This window comes from Octopus sinensis, linkage group LG26 (assembly GCF_006345805.1).
Source record: "Octopus sinensis linkage group LG26, ASM634580v1, whole genome shotgun sequence".
Classification (NCBI taxonomy): Eukaryota; Metazoa; Mollusca; class Cephalopoda; order Octopoda; family Octopodidae; genus Octopus; species Octopus sinensis.
This window is the reverse complement of record NC_043022.1, coordinates 1564707-1589706: the sequence shown is the minus strand read 5'-3', so window position 1 is coordinate 1589706 and position 25000 is coordinate 1564707. Positions and strand designations below refer to the sequence as shown.

Genomic DNA, 25000 nt, shown 5'->3' with positions numbered 1-25000 from the left:
CATAGAGGTATACATGAATATAAACACATACGCATACACGTATGTGTTTATATTCACGTATCTGTTGCTAAACATATCCTGATATAACCACATATATACACCGACAAATTTGTAACGCACACACACATATCCGTGTGTGTCTATATCCATGCGAAGTGGCAACGATATTCACTATAAAATTCAATCAAGCGAAATGAATAGAAAAATTGAATGGAATTTCAATTATGTATAATATATATGTAATATAATAGAAGACGCCAATATAATGTATTTAATAAATGGCATATGATGCTATGAAGTTTAAATATCATATAAAATAGGCTGTGATAAAAGGAATATAAACGAAACAAAGGGAAATATTGTAATGAAACAAGGAAAAAAAATGGAGATACAAGAAAGGAAATAACAAAGCGGGTAAGAAAACGTACTAAAATAGAATAGAAAGAGTTTGAATGAAATATCTAATACAATACATATGTAACACATAACATGCATTATTAACTATAAAAACGAAGAGAGAATTTAATAGAAGCAATGAAAATAATGAATGGAAGTTTTAAAAAAAATTAAAAGTAAAAATAATACAAATATGAAAGAATTATTCTAAAAATTTATTTTAGTGAAAAATGATGTTGTTATAACGAAGCCGGAGGTGTTCAATAGCAAACTCTGTGTGTTTGTGTGTGTGAATTTTGTAAAATATTTGTATAAAATACTAGCAGTATCGCCCGGCGTTGCTTGGGTTTGTTTCGACCCTTTAGAATTGGAATTTTTGAAAAGTAAAAATTTTGCATTATGTAACTTGTTATTCTCTTTAAGTGAACATTTTTCTGGTTGAAATACACCGAAAATGGCGACACAGAGGTCAATCGTAAAAAATAGGGATTTTCATAGAAAAAAAGGACCTTGCAATTTGAAAGTTTCCAGAGATAGCAATCATCATTTCGGCACTTAGAAACCGGTTCGGTTTTTGCTGCTGTTTTAATAGTATGTAGTCTTTTTATAAAATCGTATTTATTTTTCTGCTGAGCAGAGTTAACATCCACTGGATCCGTTAATGTATGGAGCAGCAGTTGCAGTGACTGACTAGTTTATTATGATGTTTTCTTGGGTTTTATTTTTTATTCTAGATATGTTAAGACAATGACCGTCTTTTCTATATTCTGGGTGGGTGAGAGAGAGTGTGTGTGTGTGTAAGCTGGTTTACAGTAATAGGCCACTGGACTGCCTTAAAGTACTGCACTCTACATTTGTATTAAGGACATTTTCCCCCCGGATCATTACCCAACAGATTTGTACGTGTGTATGAATATACACACACACACACACACACACACACACACACATTGATAGATTGAAATAATCTTTTCTACTCTAGGCATAAAACCCGAAATTTTGGGGGAGAGGGCCAGTCGATTAGATCGACCCCAGCACGCAACTGTTAATTTACCGACCCCGAAAGGATGAAAGGCAAAGTCGACCTCGGCGGATTTTGAACTCAGAACGTAGCGGCAGCCGAAATACCGCTAAGCACTTGGCCCGGCGTGCTAACGCTTCTGCCAGCTCGCCGCCTTTGATAGACTGAAATAATAAAAGCAGAAAGCAGGTATGGTATTCAATGCTTTAAAGGACACGCACGCGTTTCGTGAAAATGCCGTAAAAATTACATAACAGTTGTAGAAATATTACGCCATCTAACAACTCACCTCATCAGTGTCCCGCTGATGAAATAAACTGCAAGACTTGTATAATGTTTCTACAACAATTATGCAATAATTACAGCATTTTTGTTGAAACACTCGTAATGTTCTTTAAAGCATTGTACACAATACCTGATTTCTGCTTTATTATTTCTATTATTTGGCTCGTATTCCGGAAAGTAGTTTATCCCGAGGTTGATGCCCCATGTCGTGCTGCAGTAGGTACTGGAGTTGAGTGTGGCACCTACTGAGCCCAACCTTTGGTTGCGTATTGTGCCACGCTTTACAGTATCCTGTTTACACACGCGAATACATTTAGTGTCTATCCTGAGAGAAATAGGTTCAATGATCGAATCTCTGATTGGCCAATTATTTTGTTAGTGAATCGATCTGTCTACCTCATTACCTTTAATACGCCTAACACATCCGATACTCTTTCACTTCGGTTTTCAATCAATTAAACGACCTTGTTGTTTTGATTAAGCTTCGATCTTCGTCAAGCAAACTTGTAATCAATAATTAGCAAACGCGTTCAACAGAAAAGATCCATTCTCAACTAATAAGTACCTTTACTTCACTTCCGCCAACAACTGCCTCCCACATACGTCCCCCCCCTTTTCTCTCCCCTCTACCAACTCTCTTCTTTTCGTTCCTCTCCTTGTAAACGGTTTTAACGTCTTCCTTCTACCTTTCTTACTATTACTGGTAATACTACTAGTACACATGGCTCAGTGGTTAGAGCTTCGGATTTACATTCGCGCGGTCGTGAGTTCGATTTCCAGACCGGGCTGTGTGTTGGGTTCTTGAGCAAGACACTTTATTTCACCTTGCTCCAGTCCACTCAGCTGTAGAAATGAGTTGAGACATCACTGGTGCCAAGCTGTATCGGCTCCTTTGCCTTTCCCTTGGATAAGACTGGTGGCGTGGAGAGGGGAGGCCGGTATGCATGGTCGACTACCGGTCTTCCATAAACCTTGCCCGGACTTGTGTCACGGAGGGAAATTTTCTAGGCGCAATCCCATGACCATTCTTGACCGAAAGAGGTCTTTATCCTTACTAATAAACGTAGAGAGAAAAGGGTATTTACTTTTGTTTAACATACGGGCATAGGTATGGTTCTGGGTTCAGTCCCACTGCGTGGAACCTTGGACAAACTTTTGTGAGTGGAACTGGTAGACGGAAACTGAACGAAGTCTGTTGTGTACATATTTGTGTTGGTGGTGCGTTTGTCCACCACCATCACCAATTGGCAACCGGTGTTGGTGTGTTTACGTTCCATAACTTAGCGATTCGGCAAAAATGACCGATAGAATAAGTACCAGACTTTAAAATAGATATTGGAGTCGTTTCATTCGTCTAAAAATATTCTTCGAGGCGTGGCAATTTACTTGCGTTGAGCTGCCATATAGCATTGCCAGTCGTCTCACGATGACTGGAAAAGCAAGAGAGTTAATCTCTTCATTCAGCCCGCAGTGTCGTCTGCTTAGTGTTTGTGACCGATGAGGAGACAACTACTCGGAAATGTTAACATCTCACAGTCTAGGCAGGTGGCGCTGCGAGCTGGCCCAGGTGTACACACACCGTTTGTCAACAAGCGAGATATATTCTCCGTGGTAAAACGCAGTGAGGAGCTTGTTCCCCAGTTCGAACGTGCATCAAGCTTATTCGGACTGAAAAACTTGCTCCAGCTCCGTAAATTATATTTAAGGGACCTGAGACTTTTCGGTCCGCCTCAGGATTCTGGAGAACAAAATGGGAAAGGCGATGCCCCGGAGGACGGCGAGTGAGATGCGCTGGAACAAGCCACACTGACTCGTGGGGTTCGCACTTGCGGATGGACATTTCTAACCCGATAACAGTGAGCAACGAGGGCGGCGAGCTGGCAGAATCGTTAGCACGCCGGGCGAAATGCATAGCCGTATTATCGTCTGCCGTTACGTTCTGAGTTCAAATTCCGCCGAGGTCGACTTTGCCTCTCATCCTTTCGGGGTCGATAAATTAAGTACCAGTTGTACACTGGGATCGATATAATCGACTTAATCCCTTTGTCTATCCTTGTTTGTCCTCTCTGTGTTTAGCCCCTTGTGGGTAGTAAGGAAATAGAAATAGATAACAGTGAGCAAGGGATGTAGGTTGTGGGGGCCTCCATTCTCACAGGCTCGGCTACAAAACTGTCAGAGAGCGACTGGTGTCTGCATGCATGTGTGTGTGCGCATGTGAGTGAGTGAGTGTGTGCACGCATGTTACATCTACCGCCACCTCTCATTTTCTCTCTTCATATTTCTGACTCTTTCCCTCCACACTCTCTCTCTCTCTCTCTCTCTCTCTCTCTCTCTCTCTCTCTCTCTCTCTCTCTGCTTCTCATCATCTTTATTCCTCTCACTCTCGTCTTCTGTCTCTCCCCCCCTCTTCCCCTATATAAATACCTCTTATCACATTGTATCTCTATTCTCACCCCCTCCCCCTGTTCCCCATCTTCTCTTCCTCCAACGCCGCCGCCGCTGCTACCAAATTACAGTCTGTCACCCGTTTATCGCTGACTTCGGCTGGAGCAGAAACACTGAATGAATTTGTGTCTAGAGACAATTACAAGAAGGGGGGACGGAAGGAGGGTCTTTAAAGGAATGGTGGAGGGCTACCACCCCGCAACCCTCCCCCCCCGCGTCTCATTAAAACAATGTTTTTTACGGGGGTGGGGAAGGGGAACAGTGAGAGTGGTGCCAATGATTGTTATTTATGAAGGTGGTGATAATAGCGGGGTGGTTGTGGTGACGTTAGTGGTGGTGGTGGTGGTAGTAGTAGTAGTAATGGTGGTGGTGTGAAGGAGCGTGGCTTAGTGGTTATTTTATTTTATCTAGTTTCAGCTCACGAGCTGTGGCCATGCTGGGGCACCGCCATTAAAGATCAGACCAGCCACCGGATGCCGTGAATTCGATTCCCGGCGGCAAAACACTGTTTCACGTTCCTCCAATCCACTCAGCTGGCAAGAATGAGTTGTACCAATAATTCAAAGGGGTGTGTGTGTGTACATGTGTCTGTGCATGTGTGTACATGTATGTATGCAAATATGTGTGTGTGTGTATTTATGTGCGTGAGTTGTACTAATAATTCGAGTGGGATCAGCCTTGTCACATTTTGTATCACACTGAATCTCCTTGAGAACTACGGTTAAGGGTATTCGTGTCTGCGGAGTGCTCAGCCACTTGCATGTTAACTTCACGAGCAGGCGGTTCCGTTGATTAAAAGAAACTGGAACACTCGTCGTCGCAACCGACGGAGAGCCAGTCGGTAGTAGTGGTGGTGGTGACGGTGGTCATAGGAGGGTACTAATGATGATGTGGTGGTGGTGGTGGTAATAGTTGTAGTGGTGGTGGTAGTTGTGATAGTGGTAATAGCTATGAGCTGGGGTGGGGTGGTGGTTAAAGTGGCGGCGGTGGTTGTGGTGGTATTGGTAACGTGTACTCTGACTCTCCCCCACGTCACCCCCAATGCACCCGGAAGACGTCAGTTTTGATCCTCTAAATATTACAGCAAAACAATGGACATCGCTCCGACAACCCTCCCCACACACCCAGCCACCCGGTTGAGCACAAAAATATTACAAACAACAGGGGGAGGGGAGATGTGGAGATGGGTTAGGGTTAGAGTGGTGACAGTAGTGAAGTGTGTGTGTGTGCATTGTGTTATGAGTGGTTATACGGATATAGCGCTGTTTCTTCGGTCTGTGCACCTGTGTATATATGTGTGTGTATGTATATACATATAAGTGTATGTATGTGTGTATGTGTGTGTATGTTTGTATATGTGTGTGTGTATGTTTGTATATGTGTGTGTATGTTTGTATATGTGTGTGTGTATGTTTGTATATGTGTGTATATATATGTGTATGTGTGTGTATATGTATGTATATATGTGTGTGTATAAGTACACTAGCCCGAGGCGGTAGGAGCGGCACTTTTAAAGACTTTCGGGTCTACTGTAAGCAGTATGTGTTCTGTAGAGTCCGGGAGAGGCAAACAGAAGGGCCGCCCTGGGCGGCACACCTTCTAGTTACGCTAGTGTGTGTGGTTATAGAAATATAATTGGTAGTTTCAGGGCCGATTTATTAGCACTACTACAAGGTCCAGGGCAATTCAATGCACAGGGGCCTTAGAAGACTTATTTATTGACCGCAAGTCACAGCACTATACAGATTAGAATTGGTTATTAGAATCTGATTATCTGTCCACAAGTCCACGTATAGAATGTCCATATTCTTGTAGAATAAAAGATAGCTTTCGTGTCGTTACTTGAGGTTGCTTAGCCCCAGGTAAACTTAGACACTCATACGATGACCATCCCGCCTTTCAAGCAAGCATATACTTAAGATCACATACGAAATGTAAAGTGTCCTTATTAAATACGAGATTTGGTTGTTTTGTCTATCAAAGGCAATCTGCGGCCCGCGGGACTCTCTGAGCGGTACGTCTAAACGAAAAATCATCAAAAGTTGCCCGTGTCTGTCATCATTGTATCGAGAGAAAGATATATACAGCTGCTGAGGTGGATAAAGATTTGCCTCCTTTATGAAGGACGTGAATAAAGACTTACCGACTTTATGAAGGACGCGATGGTAAGATGGAGGTGCGGTTACTGTAAGGGTGGGTCGTAGTTGTTGTTGGATAAGGTTAGATAAGATCTAAATATTTAGGTTTATTTATAACTGCCACCTACGACTGTTTCTCCATTGAGTACTCCACACACACACACACATACGCATACAGAAGACCCTATCTCCCTTCCACCTTACTCCCTGCCTGCCAGACTTCCTATAGGAAGTGTTGTGCTGGACCTAAAACTCAAGTAACGGAATGATTTTAGAACTTCATATATATGTGTGTGTGTGTGTGTGTGTGCAACAAAAACTCTTCAGTTTAACATCAGGAATAGTGAATCTGGGAGGTTTTTCATTTTTTTACGCACCCTGTGTATGTATGTATGTATGTATGGATGTGTGTGTGGTGTGTGTATGTATATATATATATATATATATATATATTATATATATATATATATATAGAGAGAAGAGAGAGAGAGAGAGAGAGAGACAGACAGACAGACAGACAGACATGCAGGCAGACAGATATATATATAATGTGGTGTTCTCTTATGTGAGGGAGCATTATTTAAAATGTGTTTTCCATTTAGAAACTCTCCCGCATAATGTGGGACATAGGAGATTGTGTGTGTAGTGGAGGTGGAGGGGAGAGAGATTCTGTTTTAAATGGCGATGTAAGGATGAAGCGAACATCTATTGCGCAATACAATCAGTCGACAACGACAGCCAGGTCCCGATTCGCAACGAGACGCGCTCTACTATACTCTTTTACTTGTTTCAGTCATTTGACTGCGGCCATGCTGGAGCACCGCCTTAAGTCGAGCAAATCGACCCCGGGACTTATTCTTTGTAAGCCCAGTACTTATTCTATCGGTCTCTTTTGCCGAACCGCTAAGTAACGGGGACGTAAACATACTAGCATCGGTTGTCAAGCAATGCTAGGAGGACAATTACAGACACATACACACATAAATATATATATATACATATATACGACAGGCTTCTTTCAGTTTCCGTCTACCAAATCCACTCACAAGGCATTGGTCGGCCCGGGGCTATAGCAGAAGACACTTGCCCAAGGTGCCACACAGTGGGACTGAACCCAGAACCATGTGGTTGGTTAGCAAGCTACTTACCACACAGCCACTCCTGCGCCTATGGTCACAAATGGTCTACTTATTTGCCAGCACTAATTCAAAACGACGGCTTTTTTTTCCTAATAATTATGGGCTTTTCTGTTTATAATATTGCCCTTTCTATTGTGATGGTGGTAGTCTATTATATCGATCCCAGTGCTCAACTGGGGTTCGTTTTATTGACCCCGAAAGGACGAAGAGCAAAAGTCAAGCTCGGCGGAATTTGAACTCGGAATATAAAGATGGACGAAACGCCGCTAAGCATTTTGTTCAGAGGGGCTAATAATTCTGCCAACACGCCGCCTTTCTAACATCAAGCACAAAGCCTGAAATTTTGGAGAGAAGGGGCTAGTCGATTTCACCGACCCCAGTACTGGTACTTTATTTGGATCTTTTCGGTTTGAACGGCAGTTTTTTAAAATAATTTCCACGTAACTAAACACTTTTAAACTTCGTATACTGGTAGAATGTGTTTATAAAACATCCTTTTCTCTTGGCTTTATTGAGAAAATTCTATAGCTTGTAAGATATTTGTTGGTGTTTTTCTTCAATTTCAACCAATCAATGACGTCCATTGAGGTGAAAACATTCTGTGTCGTATGAATATGTCCCTCGTTTAAGAAACAGATTGGGTTTATTTACATTTCTGAAGAAAAAAGATACCCTTCTCCCCACCCCTAACCCTAACACAGATTGAAATGCAATAGATCGATACTAGGGTCAGAATTATGGGTGACAATTTCATATGACACCGCTAGAAAAAACTCCCGTTCAAACCGAAAAGATCCCTTTATTTTATTAACCCCGAAAGGATAAAAAGCAAGGTCGGCCTCCGCGGGATTTGAACTCGGAATGCAAAGAGTCCAAAGAAATGTCACTATTTTGCCCCTTACGTTAACTACTTTGGTATTTCTCGTCTGTACGTTATTTTTTTTTTTTTTTTCATCCAATTTGCTCGGTGTGGAGAAAGAGACAGTGAATGGCCTTTGTGTTCGCTTTCCCATTGAAACCTATTTCTTTATTACCCCCAAAGGGCTAAACACAGAGGGGACAAACAAGGACAGACATAGGTATTAAGTCGATTACATCGACCCCAGTGCGTAACTGGTACTTAATTTATCGACCCCGAAAGGATGAAAGGTAAAGTCGACCTCGGCGGAATTTGAACTCACAACGGTACGGCAGACGAAATACTGCTAAGCATTTCGCCCGGCGCGCTAACGTTTCTGCCAGCTCGTCACCTTTTTCCCACTGAAACCAGTGAGATTGGTGCCATTATTGTTTCTCTTGAACTTTTCTCAATCAATATTTGTGCGAGAGATATTGAAGACTGATACAAATGAAATAAAGATCAATTTCTTTTCAGAAAAATGTGAAGTGATTAATCTTTATTCACCTCAGAACTCTCTTCTTCACAGATTAACGAAGCTTCTACGTGGACGCTTCCTCTGCTAGAAATAGCAGCCCATATCGCATTTAAAAATTATATACTACCACCTTGAATAAAGAAAGGACACCTGGTTACGTGTTTAGACGTGGGGAAATATTGAAATGTGCTGAAAATAACAGCTAAATCGTCCTTAAATCACACACTGCTTTTGTACAATTGTATGAATTCCCAAACGTAGAACAAATTCACAAAAATTTTCTGAAAATCCCCAAAAATAAAGAAGCCATGAGGGATTATATGGGGTGCGCAAACCAGATTTCTTCCCAGACGGGATAGCCACAGCTGGAATGTCTGGGGCCCACCTGTAGCCAAGCAACAACTTTTACAACAATTATTCTCATAGGTCTCTGTGACGCAATCGGTTAGCGCGTTCGGCTGTTAACCGAAAGGTTGGTGGTTCGAATCCACCCAGGGACGCAACTATTAATTTTATGGCGGTGCCCCAGCATGGCCACAGCTCAAGAGCTGAAACTGGAAAACATAAATAGGTATTAAATGTAACCGATGAGCGAACAGTCTACAAAGATGGACATGTTTGAAAATAAAACAGCGAGGCACCCATCACTTAACGGAAACATTCTTTTCACTCTCAGAATTGTCAAGACATGGAATAAACTGTGGTACTACTTAAGAAGAGTGGTCCCGGTGCGCGCACTCGCGTACTCGCGCATCCGCGCTAGCTAGTCGTGACTAGTCGATCCTTACTTTGTTTTTGTTTTATTTACTTTGTGTAAAATAAATCATTTACTTTGTGTTTTATTTACTTTGCTAGGGAGTCGTTGTAGGATCGACTAGTCACGACTAGCTGGCGCGGATGCGCGAGTGTTTACATTGAACAGTATGTCGTTACTTCTACCCCCTCTACTCACCCTGCCAAAGAAAAAAGGGGGGGAAATTCTGAGATGGAAGATAAAAAGGTGCAGGGGAAAAATGGCAGGACATCAGAATGGTGTGAGCGCGGATGGCTGGGCAGACGGGCGGATGGATGGATAAGAGATAGATATAGATAGATAAGAGAGCACAGGGCCAGCAATTTTAGGGGAAAGAGGGTTAATCAGAATAATAATCTCCGTATTTTTCCACATATTATGCAAAAAAAAAAAAAATCTGAAAAGAGTCAAAAATGAAGACATCGGAGGTGGAGGGGGGTACTATATATTTTGAAATGCCGATTTTTGCCAATTTTATTTTCAGATTCGTAATCTCCGTGGCCGAAAACGAGGGTTTGCGTAAACAAAATTTTTTTTTATAATAATAATAATAAAGTGGGGTTGGGGGGTACAAAAGGAAGTCTTTCCCTGTGTATTATTAATTATCGGAAAACAACGACAGACAGGTTTTTGAATCAAGAATAGTTTAAAAGTACACAAAATGTTCGTCAGCTTTTTTCTAACTACACAAAACAATCGTTGATTGATAATGTAATACGAAAAGTTGTCTCTCTCTCCTGGGATACGTTACAGGGAGTCCACAAAAAAGAGAGAGAAATATACAAAAGGTAGATCGTGTGTAAGGGTGTCTCATCTTTATGACAAGTTTCAAACAAGTAACAAGAGCTGAAACAGGCACAAATATTTTAAATGACAGTGTATAGAGACATAATTGTAAATTAGAAATGAAGTATATTCAACGTGCTCAGCGTTGGCTATTAATCACCATAACTTGATTGATGTGACCAGCTTCGATGTGCACAGGGCGGCAGAAAGGTCGCTACGATTTCAAAGGTTAAAAACTTTGAAATCGGGGCAACCTTTCTACCACACCCTGTATAAGGAGATGGGGTCATATACACGTAGGAATTATTAGCAATTTGTTTGGAAAGGTAAAGATAATTTACTTCACAACAGTGGAACTCGAAAAAGATAATTGTATAAATAATAGTATGTAGAAAATAAGTTTAAAAAGAAAATTGGATGAAGAAAGTCGCAGTCTGCCCGGCCTTTGATTTTTTTTCATCCAAAGAGGTTTCTTCTTTCGAGACTTGTGTCTCCAAACATGTCTAAAATTTCTTTATTTACCTATAAAAAGGTTTACATAGAAGGGACGTTACAAGGACAGACAAGGGACATGTAGGACACAAACACACTTCTTATATACAAGATGAAAAGACAGATGGATTTACATATATTTACGGATGGGAGTTAAAAAATATATACATGATGAATTGGACAAACATGTCTAAAAGACGAGTCATTCCTTAGAAGCTGGATGGAGGGGACAGGTAAATTTTTACTATTACACCCGTCTCACTTCGAATGTGAAATTTAGTTGTTTTGCTGGGGGGTTTTGGTGGGATGTTAAGCGTTTTAAATGAATCAAAATCGTCGGGAGTCCCTCATTTCACATCTTCAAAATGAAACAAGTGGAATAGTAAAAACTACAAAAATCTGTCTTATTTGACGATGTAAAAGATGCACTTTCCCTACACACATTTTTTAAATCCTGAATATGCACGGTTGAAATTGGGGTACATCTAATATATGTGTCTTTCATGCCAAAGAATATGGCATCTAAGGACACGAGTCTAAGGACCCAATACAAACATATATGTTGGGAGAGTAAGCCTTGAATGTCAAGACTACCATTTGCCCAACTCAAACAAATTGTCTTCGATCTCGTTTACAATACAAACCTTAATTCTTGTTAAGACAATCGTTAATAATTCTTATTCACAATACAAATGTTAATTTTGTTTAATTCTTGCTCTGTTTTAGGATGAAGAAGAATACATTGGATTTGCTACCCTACCTGAACAGGTCCACAGGAAAGCAGTTAAACGCGGATTTGATTTTACCCTCATGGTCCTAGGTAAGTCGACCGGCTTCTTTTTCCTCGGACGTTCTTCACGTGACGGTGGCGCTAGAGGGGGGAGGAAGGGAGGATAAGAGTGAGAATTGCGGTGGTGGAGGGATTGGTGAGAGTTGTAACGGGGGAGGGGGATGAGAGTTATGGTATGGCTAATGGTGGTGGTGGTGGTGAGAGTTGTAATGGGGGTGTGTGGTGGGAATGGTGAGAGGTATGGTATGGCTGGTGGTGGTGGTGGTGGTGAGAGTTGTAATGGGGGGGAGAGTTATGGTATGGCTAATGGTGGTGGTGGTAGTGAGAGTTCTGGTTATGATTGTGGTAGCAATAACAGTGATATTTGCAGTGACGCATCAAAATGGCGTAATCTCAAAGGTGGTCAACCAAACCTACCTGTAAGGCAGGGTTCAATCCACCACTGCCCCACCCCACCAAGGGGTTCTCTGTGGTCACTGAGTAATAGCTCTTAGTCTTTTTTTGTCGTAGTTTGTTTAATTAAAGTTTACACTAGCATTGTCAGTGATGGAAATACGAGTGGGGTACACAAGGATATTTTTATATGGAAGATGGAATATATCAAACAGGCTCAAGCAGGGCTGGGTGGTCAACAAGTTAGCTTGCCAACCATGTGGTTTCGGGTTCAGTCCCATCACGCAACACCTTGGTCACATGTCTTCTTGTGAGTGATTTGGAAAATGGAAACTGAAAGAAGCCTGTCATGTGTATTCTTTTTTTTTTTACTTGTTTCAGTCATTTGACTGTGGCCATGTTGGAGCACTGCCTTTAGTTGAACAAATCAATCCCAAGACTTGTTTTTTGTAAGCCTAGTACTTATTCTATCAGTCTCTTTTGCCAAACTGCTAAGTTACAGGGACGTAAAAACACCAACATCGGTTGTCAAGCAATGGTGGGAGGACAAACATGGACACACAAATATAGACATACATACATACATGTGTGTATATATATCACCGTGACCGACCAGGCTATCAGATGTTGCTACACATCGCTGGTCACAATGCGCTTTGCATTGTTTTAGCCTTCAATTGATGCCACCCCGCTAGCTAAGCAAGCAGGCCAACAGAAGAAAGAGTGAGAGAAAGTTGCTATGAAAGAGTACAGCAGGGATCGCCACCACCCCCTGCTGGACCCTCGTGGAGCTTTATATATTTTTCGTTCAATAAACATTCACAACGCCCAGTCTGGGAATCGAAACCGTGATCCTACAACCGCGAGTCCGCTACCCTAACCACTGGGCCATTGCGCCTACACGCACGCACACACACACACACCACACACACACACAAATTGAGATAGGGGTTGTAAATGCAACCCTCCATGGGATAACACACATCCAATATACTGCTAGTGAAGTACCCAACAAAGTTAATACATAAATGTTAATGATTGCGATGCAATCAATTCATTTACTGTATTATATAGGCAAAGGTAAAATGATTTACCACAAATTACTAATACAAGATAAGAAAATGGAGAAATACATCTAAATCAAATATTAATTACCAGATAATACTCAATCACATACTTTATTAAACCACATAAGAGACTGTAGGGTTAAACATAAAAAAGCAGAACAAATCAGTGTACATAAAGGACTGTACATAAAAAAGTGTACATAAAAGAGTAATGTTGTATAATAAGTAGAATATATATCTATATTTACTTATATTTATATTCTCTTTTTTTATATATATTCTACTTATTATACAACATTACTCTTTTATGTACACTTTTTTATGTACATTCCTTTATGTACACTGATTTGTTCTGCTTTTTATATTAACCCACAGTCTTATGTGGTTAATAAAGTATGTGATTGAGTATGATCTGGTAATTGATATTTGATTTTGATGTGTTTCTCCATTTTCTTATCTTGTATATATATATACACACACACATATAATGGGCTTCTTTCAGTTTCTGTCTACCAAATCCGTTCACAAGGCTTTGGTCAGCCCAAGGCTATAGCAGAAGACATTTGCCCAAGATGCCATGCAGTGAGACTGAACCTGGAACCATGTGGTTGGGAAGCAAGCTTCTTACCACACAGCCATGTCTGTGCCTATATATATATATATATAGAGAGAGAGAGAGAGAGAGTGAAATAAAGTGTCTTGCTCAAAAACAAAACACACAGCCCAGTCCAGGAATCGAAACCACAATCTCCCGATCATGAGTCCATCACAAGACTGGAGCAACATGAAAGGAAGTGTTTTGCTCAAGAACACAATACACAGCCCGGTCCAGGAATTGAAACCACAATCTTACAATCATAAGTCCAACACCCCTAACCACTTAGCCATCATGCACTTCCACAGTTTCATAACTGGATCTTGCATCTCTCATTCTATATGTGCTGCGAAGGAAGGTTATGAAACCAAATGTGTGATTCGCTTCCAGGCAAATTGTGATCCACCTTAAACAATTCCAGGCCACTGGTAAATCTACAAATCACCGTGAAATTATTCGAATGGTGAATCAGTTGGAAGACCTTGTAAATACATTGCCTCAGCTTCAAGATACCTTTGACCCTCAGACTGAATTTTGTTTAGCTTTACAACCATTACGAACAGAAAATAACCGATTGCATAAGTATGTTTTATTTCTAATCTCTGCTTGAGGAGACTTATTGAGTCAAGTACATCAACATCAAAATAAAAATATAAATCAAATGGAAATTGTAGTTGTGATACCTGAGCCGGTGGCACGTAAAAAGCACCACCCAAACGTGGCCGATGCCAGCACCGCCTTGGCTGGCTTCCGTGCTGGTGGCACATAAAAAGCACCAACCAATTGTGGCCATTGCCAGCCTCCTCTGACCCCTGTGCCACCAGTGGCCCGTAAAAAGCACCCACTACACTCTTGGAGTGGTTGGCGTTAGGAAGGGCATCCAGCTGTAGAAACGCTGCCAGATCAGACTGGAGCCTGGTGCAGCCTCCTGGCTTCCCAGACCCCGGTTGAACCATCTAACCCATGCTACCATGGAAAACAGACGTTAAACAATGATGATGATGATGATGATGATGGTACCGATCCGTGGATAACTGGACAGTAATCAAAATTGGACCATTCCAAAAAAGGTACTGATTTCTGGTCTGTAAGGTACCAATTGAACCAGTTGCTGTTCCCAGCTGAAGTTTCAGGTTCCAGTCATTTATTGATCTTTTACCAAAATAGAAATAATGTTGATTTAGTGAATTAAAGAGGTCAGAAGTTTATTGACAATGTGAAGCTACTGGATCAATTCCAGCTGGCTGCTGCAATTTCCCCGATATGCCCCTTGGGTTGTTTAATGGGGGGCGGGGGTTTATAAGAAAACGGAAATATGTAGAGGCTGTCAAAATATTCTGGTAGGGTGGGGACAAATAATGTAAGGTTCCTTGGTCCAGCACTGATTCCATCTCTCTCACCCTCTCTCCCCTCCTTTCGTTCTCTCTCTCTTTCTCTCTCCCTCTCACATCACACATCAACATTCTTTTACGCCTACACATCCCCTTCCTTTCTTTCTCCTGCACACACACACACACACACACACGCACACACATTACATATTTAGTTCATCTCTCATACACACACACACACACACATACGAGTACAACACACGGCATGTGCATCATCACACACACATGCTTTATCATGTATTCAGACACACACACACACACACACACCTTTCCTGTCTCATCACACACACACATACTTTCTCTCTCTCTCTCTCTCTCTCTCTCTCTCTCTCTCTCTCTCTCTCTCATACACACGTTTACTCATCTCTCCTGCCTTTCTCACCTCTATTAATACATATATATCACCACCACCACCACCACCACAACCATCATCACCATCATTTACAGCATCATCATCATCATCATCACGCCTCTTCTCTATCACATGAACCTGTTTGTTTTATATTTTTTTACTGATTTCTTCCACCCCTTTTTCCCTCCCTCCCTCCCTCTCCTCCCTGATCACTCAACCTCCACCACCACCATCCCTGTAACCCCCACCCCACACCATCTCTGTATCCCCCACCCCACCCCATCCCATCCCATGCCACCCTCCTCTACATGTCGCCATGGGTTACACTAGTTTGAACTCCTAGAAGCAGGTGTTTCCATACTTACCTAAGCCACATTCCTCTCCCTCCCCCTCACATGCCCCCCCCCCCCCCGCACGGATTCTATTTCAGGAGACACAGTTGTGCCCTTAAGTTGTACAGCTTTATCTTGTTTTTGTTGCTGTTGTTTGACCCCACTCAGGCTAGCCATGATTGAATAGGGCTATGAGCAAATATGTTCCATCCATGACCTTCCCATTTTTTTAAAATCTTTTTTTGCCTTTTATAGGTGCAGGCATGGGGCTGTGTGGTTAAGGAGCTCTCTTTGCAACCACATAACTTCATGTTCAGTCCCACTGTGTAGTAGCACCATGGGTAGTTGTCTTCCACTATGGCCCTGGGCTGACCAATGCCTCCTGCTTCCTCAGATGAAACACATGCATTGTCAACCCTGCTGAGATTTGAACTCAGAATGTTGACATTAGTAGTAGTATGGGGGGGGGGCATGCGCTGTAACAGAACATCACTACGTGCATTGATGGTTCCCTACTACTCCTAACAGATGACACCTTTGCACCACTCAGGCGATAAACCTTCAGCCCAAGGTTCCATTTGGGTAGCCATTGCTGGATAGGGTTTTACAAGGTCAGAGTACAGAGGAAACATTGCGCCTGTTCTTTTGACACCCTGGTACCCATGCAGTACAATGGATGTTGTAGTAGTAGTAGTAGTAGTAGTAGTAGTAGTAGTAGGAATATGGGCCCATGTGCTGTAACAATGTGTTGCTGCATCCACCGTCTGTTAGTGGTTCCCTCCTATTCCTGACAGTGGGGTCTGTTTGGGTAATCATTTGCTGGTGAGGGTTTCACGAGTTTGTTGTGCAAATCCTACCTCAACCTCTTATAGTTGCTTTTTACGACATGCAGTGGAAACTTTGGGTCTATTCTTTAGCGTGCTAGTCCCCACACAGAGCAAAGGATATTTCTGCAGCAGCAGCAGCAGTAGTAGTAGTAGTAACAGTAAGGGGTCATGCACTGTAACAATGTCTTTGTTGCTGTACCCACCATTTGTTGGTGGTTCTCTTCTACTCCTGGTGGATGACACCTTTGCACCCACCCTCCAGCCCATGGGTCTGTTTGGGTAGCTGTTTGTTGCTGTTGAGGGTTTTATGGGGCCAAATCCTACCTCGATCTCTTTTAGTCCCCTTTTCCAACATGCAGAGGAAACGTTGTGTCTGTTCTTTGGCATGCCAGTCCCCACTCAGCACTGGACCCTTGAGGGTCCATATAAGATTTCGTAGTTAAAATGTATGTCCAGTAAACTGGTTAAACTTCTCCAATACACAAAATATTTAAACAGGAGTGGCCATGTGGCCATGTTCGTAAGTAGCTTGCTTACGAACCACATGGTTCCAGGTTCAGTCCCATTGCATGTCACCTTGGAACGACCAAAGACTTGTGCGTGGATTTGGTAGATGGAAGCTGAAAGAAGCTTGCCGTATATATGTATATATATATATATGTATGTATGTATGTATGTATGTATGTATGTATGTATGTATGTATGTATGTATGTGTGTGTGTGTGTGTGTTTATATATTTGTGTGTCTGTGTTTGTGCCCCCAACATTGCTTGACAACCGATGCTGGTGTGTTTACTTCCCCGTAACATAGAGGTTCAGCAAAAGAGACTGATAGAATAAGTACTAGGCTTACAAAGAATAAGTCCTGGGGTCAATTTGCTCGACTAAAGGCAGTACTCCAGCATGGCCGCAGTCAAATGACTAAAACAAGTAAAAGAGTAAAAGAATATTTTTATACAATTCCTAATAATATTTAATAATAAAAATACAGAAGGATTATTTTATATATCTATCAAATGGCTATGAGGATAGGAATCAAAGAGGGACCATAGGCAAAAAAGGGGTTGAGAATCACTGCTTTATAATCCCTTGATTAAGGAATATCCTATACTTTATAAACCTAAGCTCAGATTAACAAGTATTCTATATTTAATAATCTCTAATCCTTTCATTAGCGTGGAGACACATGGCCTAGTGATTAGAGCAGCAGACTCGCAGTTGAGGGATCACAGGTTCGAATCTCAGACCGGGCGATGTGTGTGTTTATGAGCGAAACACCTAAGCTCCACGCGGCTCCGGCAGAAGGTAATGATGAACTTCTGGTGACTCTTTTGCCACAACTTTCTCTCACTCTTTCCTCCTGCATCTAGCAGCTCACCTGCAATGGACCGGCGTCCCGTCCAGGTGAGGAACCTATACGCCAAGGAAACCGGGAAACCGGCCCTAATGAGCCAGGCATGGCTCGAGAAGGAAAAGTAGAATCCTTTCATTAAGGAGTATTCTATACTGTAGAAACCTAATCCCTGATTGAGTATTCTGTATTTTATAATCCCTAATCCTTGATTATGGAGTATTCTATGCTTTTTAACAGTGGTTCTCAAATGGGGTCCATATTAACCTCAGGGACCCACATAAGATTTTGTTGTTAAAATTTATCTCCAATATTTTTATTTTTTTTATACAATTCTTAATAATTGGCATGTAAAAAGCACCATTTGAGCGTGATCATTATCAGTGTCGCCTTACTGGTACTTTTGCCAGTGGCACGTGAAAAAACATTCGAGCGAGGTCGTTGTCAGTGCCGCTGAATTGGCTCCTGTGCAGGTGGCACATAAAAAACACCATTTGAGCATGACCATTGCCAGTATCTCCTGACTGGCCCTCATGCCAGTGGCATGAGGGCCAGTCATCCACTACACTCTCGGAGTGGTTGGCATTAGGAAGGGCATCCAGCTGTAGAAACTCTGCCATCTCAGATTGGAGCCTGGTGCAGCCATCTGGTTCGCCTGTCCTCAGTCAAAATCGTCCAACCCATGCTAGCATGGAAAGCAGACATTAAACGATGATGATGATGATGATTTCATAATAAAAATACAGAAAGATTTTTTTAATATCCATCAATGACTCTGAGGGTTCAGTAGAGTAAAATAGGAATTAAAGGGGTCCATAGGGTAAAAATGGTTGAGAACCACTGTGTTAGAGCAATGTGAAATAAAGTGCTTTGCTCAAGAACACAACGTGCCACCAGTCCAGTAATTGAACCCATAATCTGGCCCTTATGAATGCAACACCTTAACCACAAGGCCACATGCCGAGATATTGACTCACAGAAAACCCCTATTTCTTCTTCTCCTTCAGCCCTTTGAAATTTCGTTTCCTGCCCACATTTTTATTTTATTTTATTTTTGTAACCCCCTGCAGATGTCAACTTCCAGATGTTACTAACCAAACATCTGGTGGACTGGCAGGGAGCGGGGGGAGTTATGAGTTCTTCCACATCCTGAGATGATGACCTCTCAGAATCATGGCGGGGGGGGTTTTCCGTTTCCATTTCCTGCTACTGACCAACTAACAACATCAGATCAGATGCCTTGACAGTATTTCATTTTTCTGGCTCTTTGTGTTCCAAGTTCAAATCCCACCATGGCCTACATGAAGTGGTAACCTTAATCCATTGCCAGGTTTTACATCACCACCACCACCACAACCTGGTACCTCAAATACCTTCAGCAGACCCCACTTTGTTGCAAGAAGTTTAGGACATTTAAACCCTGCCCCCTCCCATGGACAGTAACCCTCCAAGGACAATTACTCCCTAAGCAGTTAACCCTTGATGTGTACCGTATTTTTCAGTGTATAAGCTGCTATTTTTTACAAACGTGGTCGATGCCGGTGGCACATAAAAAGCACCAACCAATCGTGGCCACTGCCAGCCTCCCCTGGCACCTGTGCCAGTGGCATGTAAAAAGGACCCACTACACTCACGGAGTGGTTGGCTTTAGGAAGGGCATCCAGCCGTAGAAACACAGCCAGATCAGATTGAAGCCTGGTGCAGCCCTGGCTTCCCAGACCCTGGTTGAACCGTCCAACCTGTGTTAACGGACGTTAAATGATGATGATGATTGATTTCAACAGCGATACCAAGAGGACAAAGAGTTTTCAATCTCTATGAGAACGAAAGCTGCTTTAGCTTTTGTTCCTCCTTTTGATGTTGAAAAAAAACTTTCGAAACCTTATGTGAAATATACCCACCAGAAACATATCCCTTGCAAGAATACTTAGAGAATACATACTTAGGACGACCATGTCGAAGAGGAAGACTGCAAGAACCGGTGTTTGGAATGGATCTATGGAATATGTAGAACAGAACATTGGATGAACTTCCAAGAACAAAGAATGTTGTGGAAGGGTGGTACAGGAGTTTTTTGGGTTTTTTTTATCAAATGCTGGTTGTTGCCACCCAAACATTTGGAAGGTTTTAAAAGAGAGTAAGCATTACAACAAGTACTTATAACTCAATCCTTGACGGGTTTTGCTAAACAGCCATTGAGAACAAAATATTTACATATTTACAATATAGGCGCAGGAGTGGCTGTGTGGTAAGTAGCTTGCTTACCAACCACATGGTTCCGGGTTCAGTCCCACTGTGTGACACCTTGGGTAAGTGTCTTCTACTATAGCCTCGGGCCGACCAATGCCTTGTGAGTGGATTTGGTAGACGGAAACTGAAAGAAGCCCGTCGTATATATGTATATATATATATGTGTGTGTGTGTGTTTGTGTGTCTGTGTTTGTGTGTCTGTGTTTGTACCCCTAGCGTTACTTGACAACCAATGCTGGTGTGTTTATGTCCCCGTTACTTAGCGGTTCGGCAAAAGAGACCGATAGAATAAGTACTGGGCTCACAAAAGAATAAGTCCCAGGGTCGAGTTGCTCGATTAAAGGCGGTGCTCCAGCATGGCCACAGTCAAATGACTGAAACAAGTAAAAGAGTAAAAAGAGAAAAGAGTATGTTTCAGCCTGCATTAATGCCGTAGTTAGCAATTATGGAAACATAAATGTGATACAATATTTGCGAGGAATCGCATATAATTTGCACTTTTTGATGATGATTTAAAACTTAATATATTGGAGAGTGGGTAATTAACCAATCAGGGTAATTGTCTGGGGGGGGGGGGATTTGTCATCGGGGGGGGAGTTGTCCTGATATGGTTGCAAGGATTTGATCTGGGTTTCTGGTTTGAGGGTACTTCAATCTCTCCCTCCCGCTCTCCTTTCATATCTCCTATCCTTCAGAGAAGAATGGAAAGTGGAAAGTAATAACATCGGAAAAATACCTTAAGAATGAGAACCCAGGTTCGAAATTCTGCCAGGGCACCTGATGAAGGCTGGAGAGTAAACCAGCCGAAACATTGTGGTAACAACAAACAAGATGAGGACAGATGTCCATCAAATGTAAATAATGTACATAATTCTTCATCTCTTAAATAAATATAGAACTGTAAAAGAAATAGGAGGAGCAATCCTGACAGAAATGCCTGTATTGAGTCTGTTTATATGCTGGATATGTGTGTGGAGATACTTGCTCAAGATGGTAAGCAGTAGCATCAAACAAGGTCCCTTGTTAATGCGAAGCGAATTTTTATACCCTTCAGCTATTAAACACACACACACACACACACATACAGACATACACATATGCATACACACACATACACACACAGATACATACACATTCATACACACATACACATTCACAAAAACATGCACATGCATACAAACAAATGTACGCTCACACATACACATTCACAATACACACACACTCACTCTCACACACATGCATCCACATACACACACACACACACACACACACATGCATACACAAATACACACACAAACACGTACACACACACAAATGCAAATACATACAAACAAATGCACACACACACAAGCTCACAAACACATACACACACACACACACACACAAATACCCAAATACACACACACACACACACACACACAAATGCAAATACACACAAACAAATGGACAAAAACACAAACATTCAGACTCACACACACACACTTACACACACAAAACACACACACACACACACACACAAACACACAATCACAAACACACAAACACATACACACCCACAAACACACCCACACATACTCACACACACACACATACAAATGCACACAAGCAGGCACACACACACATACACAAAGCAAATTAAGATAAAATTTTCCTGAAAATCTTTTGTTTATTTTTAAAGAGGAATTCCTTGTTTCCTCTCCCACCCCCCACCCTGCACTTTTTTTCTTTCCATTTTGAGCTCTCAGAATGTCTTCCCTCTCAACAAATCCTGGAGATTGATTCCAGTTTTCTTTGAGAAAAGTGTAAAAGACTTCCTCCCACATGAACCATTAATGGAAGCATTGTTTAGGAAGAACAGGTTTCAGACATTGAAGTTGTGATAACAACATACAATGGGAAGCAGACATATTTGTCATCGCTTCCAGCACCACCAACGCCATCATCCCCAATAATTCCAACAGCACCACCACCACCAACAACAATAACAGCCATCGGCACCTCTAATACCATCACCACTACCACCAACAACAACCATTGGCACCACTGATACCATCACCACCATCACTACCACCAACAACAACCATCAGTACCTCTAATACCATCACCGCAACCATCTCCAACACCACCGACACCACCACCACTACCATCAGCACTTCTGATGCCACCACCGACACCACCATCATCACCATTAACAACGCCATCGCCACTGCCAACTCCAACACCACGCCACCACCAACACCACCGCCACCTCCTGTATCAACAACAACATCACCACCATCACCACCGCCTCTGCCACAAATACCACCACCAGCACCACCAAACCAAACCTGTCAACTAACAGTCATCATCATTGCATTAATAAGAGGAGGAAATAATCCGAATAAATCAAAGTCGGAATGGTAAAAAAAGAAAAAGCAAAAAAAAAAAAATAATAAACAAGAAAAGAAAATGATGAAAGCCAAAAGAAATTTAAAATAAAAAAATATAAATATCAATAACAAGAAAAACGTAAAACAAAAGAAAATAAGCGAAAATTGTTTGGAATAAGAAGTAATTGTAGTCAGGGGGGGGTTAAGAGATAAATCAACCTAATTTCACCATCACCCAGCCCGTCCCACCTGCCCGTCCCACCCGCCTGTCCCACCATTGGTGATATTTGTATTATTTGTTGTTTACAGTTGTTGTGGTTGTTGTTTTCTTTGTTAACCACTGTCAGCATCATCATCATCGTCGTCATCGGTAGTTGTCGTGATGATGATGATGATGACGATCATCAACATCATCATCATCATCATCATCATCATCGCCACTATCAATATCATCTTTATCAGCACTGTGGTCATCGACCTCGCCAACGTCATCACCACCACACCACCAACAACAACAACAAAACCACTGGCATTGCCACCTCTGCCACCACCACCACCATTATCATCATCACCATCATCATCATCACCACCAAGACCATCAAGATTATCATTGTTGTCATCATCATCATCATCATCATCATCATTACCATCACCACCATCATCACCACCACCACCACTAGTACCACATGCAACAACACCAACATAAATATCATCATTATCGTTGCTATGATATCTGTTTTTAAGTGAAGGCACATGGCTTAGTGGTTAGGATATTTATCTCACAATCGAAAGGTTGTGAGTTCAGTTCCCAGCGACACATTGTCTCCACGAGCAAGGCACTTCATTTCACATCACTCCATACCACTCATCTGGCAAAAATGAGTTGTACCTGTAATTCAAAGGGGCTAGCCTTTTTATATTCTGTGTCATGCTGAATCTCCCCGAGAGCTGCATTAGGGTTATGCATGTCTGTGGAGTACTCAGCCACTTGTATGTAATTTCATGAGCAGGTTGTTCTGTTGATTGGATCAACTGGAACCCTCATTGCCATAACCGACAAAACACCAGTTTATTTCATGTTGCTCCTGTCCCCTAATTTGGCAAAAATGGGTTTTACCAGTAATTCAAAGGGGGCCAGCCTTGTCACATTCTGCATCATGTCGCATCTCCCTGAGAACTACATTAAGGATACATGTGTCTATGGAATACTCAGCCACATACATGTTCATTTTACAAGCAGGTTGTTTGGTTGATCAGACCAACAGGGACCCCCATTTTCGTAACTGAAGTGCCCAGCTAGCAAAAATGAATTATACCCGTAATTCAAAAGGGGTCAGCCTTCTCACATTCCGTGTCACACTGAATCTCTCTGAGCAGGAGTGGCTGAGTGGTAAGTAGCTTGTTTACCAACCACATGGTTCCGGGTTCAGTCCCACTGCGTGGCACCTTGGGCAAGTGCCTTCTACTATAGCCTCGGGCTGACCAAAGCCTTGTGAGTGGATTTGGTAGACGGAAACTGAAAGAAGCCCGTCATATATATGTATATATATATATATGTGTGTGTGTTTGTGTGACTGTGTTTGTCCCCCTAGCATTGCTTGACAACCGATGCTGGTGTGTTTATGTCCCCGTTACTTAGCGGTTCGGCAAAAGAGACCGATAGAATAAGTACTGGGCTTCCAAAAGAATAAGTCCTGGGGTCAACTTGCTCGATTAAAGGCGGTGCTCCAGCATGGCCGCAGTCAAATGACTGAAACAAGTAAAAGAGTATGTCTACGGAGCACTCGGCCACTTCCACATTAATTTCACAAACAGGCTGTTCCATTAATTAGGCTCAGCTGGCACCCTCGTCATTATAACCAACGGAATACCTGTCAATACATATAATGCACTCCCACATAGATTTCTTCTACCAAAGGTTATAGGTCAGCCCAGGGCTTTTATAGAAGGTGTTGCACAGTGGGACGGAACCTGAAACCATGAAGTTACAAAGCAAACTTCTTCCTTCCACAGCCATGATTACACCAATATTGTTATTTTTGTTAAACTTTTATTGTTTTGTTATGTTTTCCAGGAGAATCAGGTTTGGGAAAATCCACCTTGATAAACAGTTTGTTCCTCACAGAACTTTACAAAGACAGACAGTTGAACAATGTTGAAGGTAAGTCAGCCAAATATTTTTGTTCCTACAGGTGTTACCGTTACTGCATATAATATTAGTACTACGGTGTGTATCATGTAATGTATTATATGTATGTGTGTATGTAGGAGTGGCTGTGTGGTAAGTAGCTTGCTTACCAACCACATGGTTCCGGGTTCAGTCCCACTGCGTGGCATCTTGGGCAAGTGTCTTCTACTATAGCCTCGGGCCGACCAATGCCTTGTGAGTGGATTTGGTAGATGGAAACTGAA

The 25000-nt window shown here is 42.0% G+C and overlaps 1 protein-coding gene and 1 non-coding gene across 6 annotated transcripts in view; both read left to right on the top strand.

The window, feature by feature from the left end:
- Positions 1-25000, top strand: part of LOC115224737 (septin-5) — a 122617-nt gene that overhangs the window by 25325 nt on the left and 72292 nt on the right. For 4 of the 5 annotated variants that reach the window (XM_029795617.2, XM_029795616.2, XM_029795615.2 and 1 more), the window contains exons 2-3: positions 11598-11691; positions 24663-24749. In XM_029795617.2, coding sequence (XP_029651477.2) covers positions 11598-11691; positions 24663-24749 — 181 coding nt within the window. Of the gene's footprint in view, positions 1-4284; positions 4295-4468; positions 4474-11597; positions 11692-24662; positions 24750-25000 lie in introns of those variants that run through there. The other variant, XM_036513555.1, reaches the window with a different exon arrangement.
- Positions 9227-9300, top strand: Trnan-guu. Its single transcript has one exon. It is a non-coding gene; the product is annotated as a tRNA-Asn (tRNA).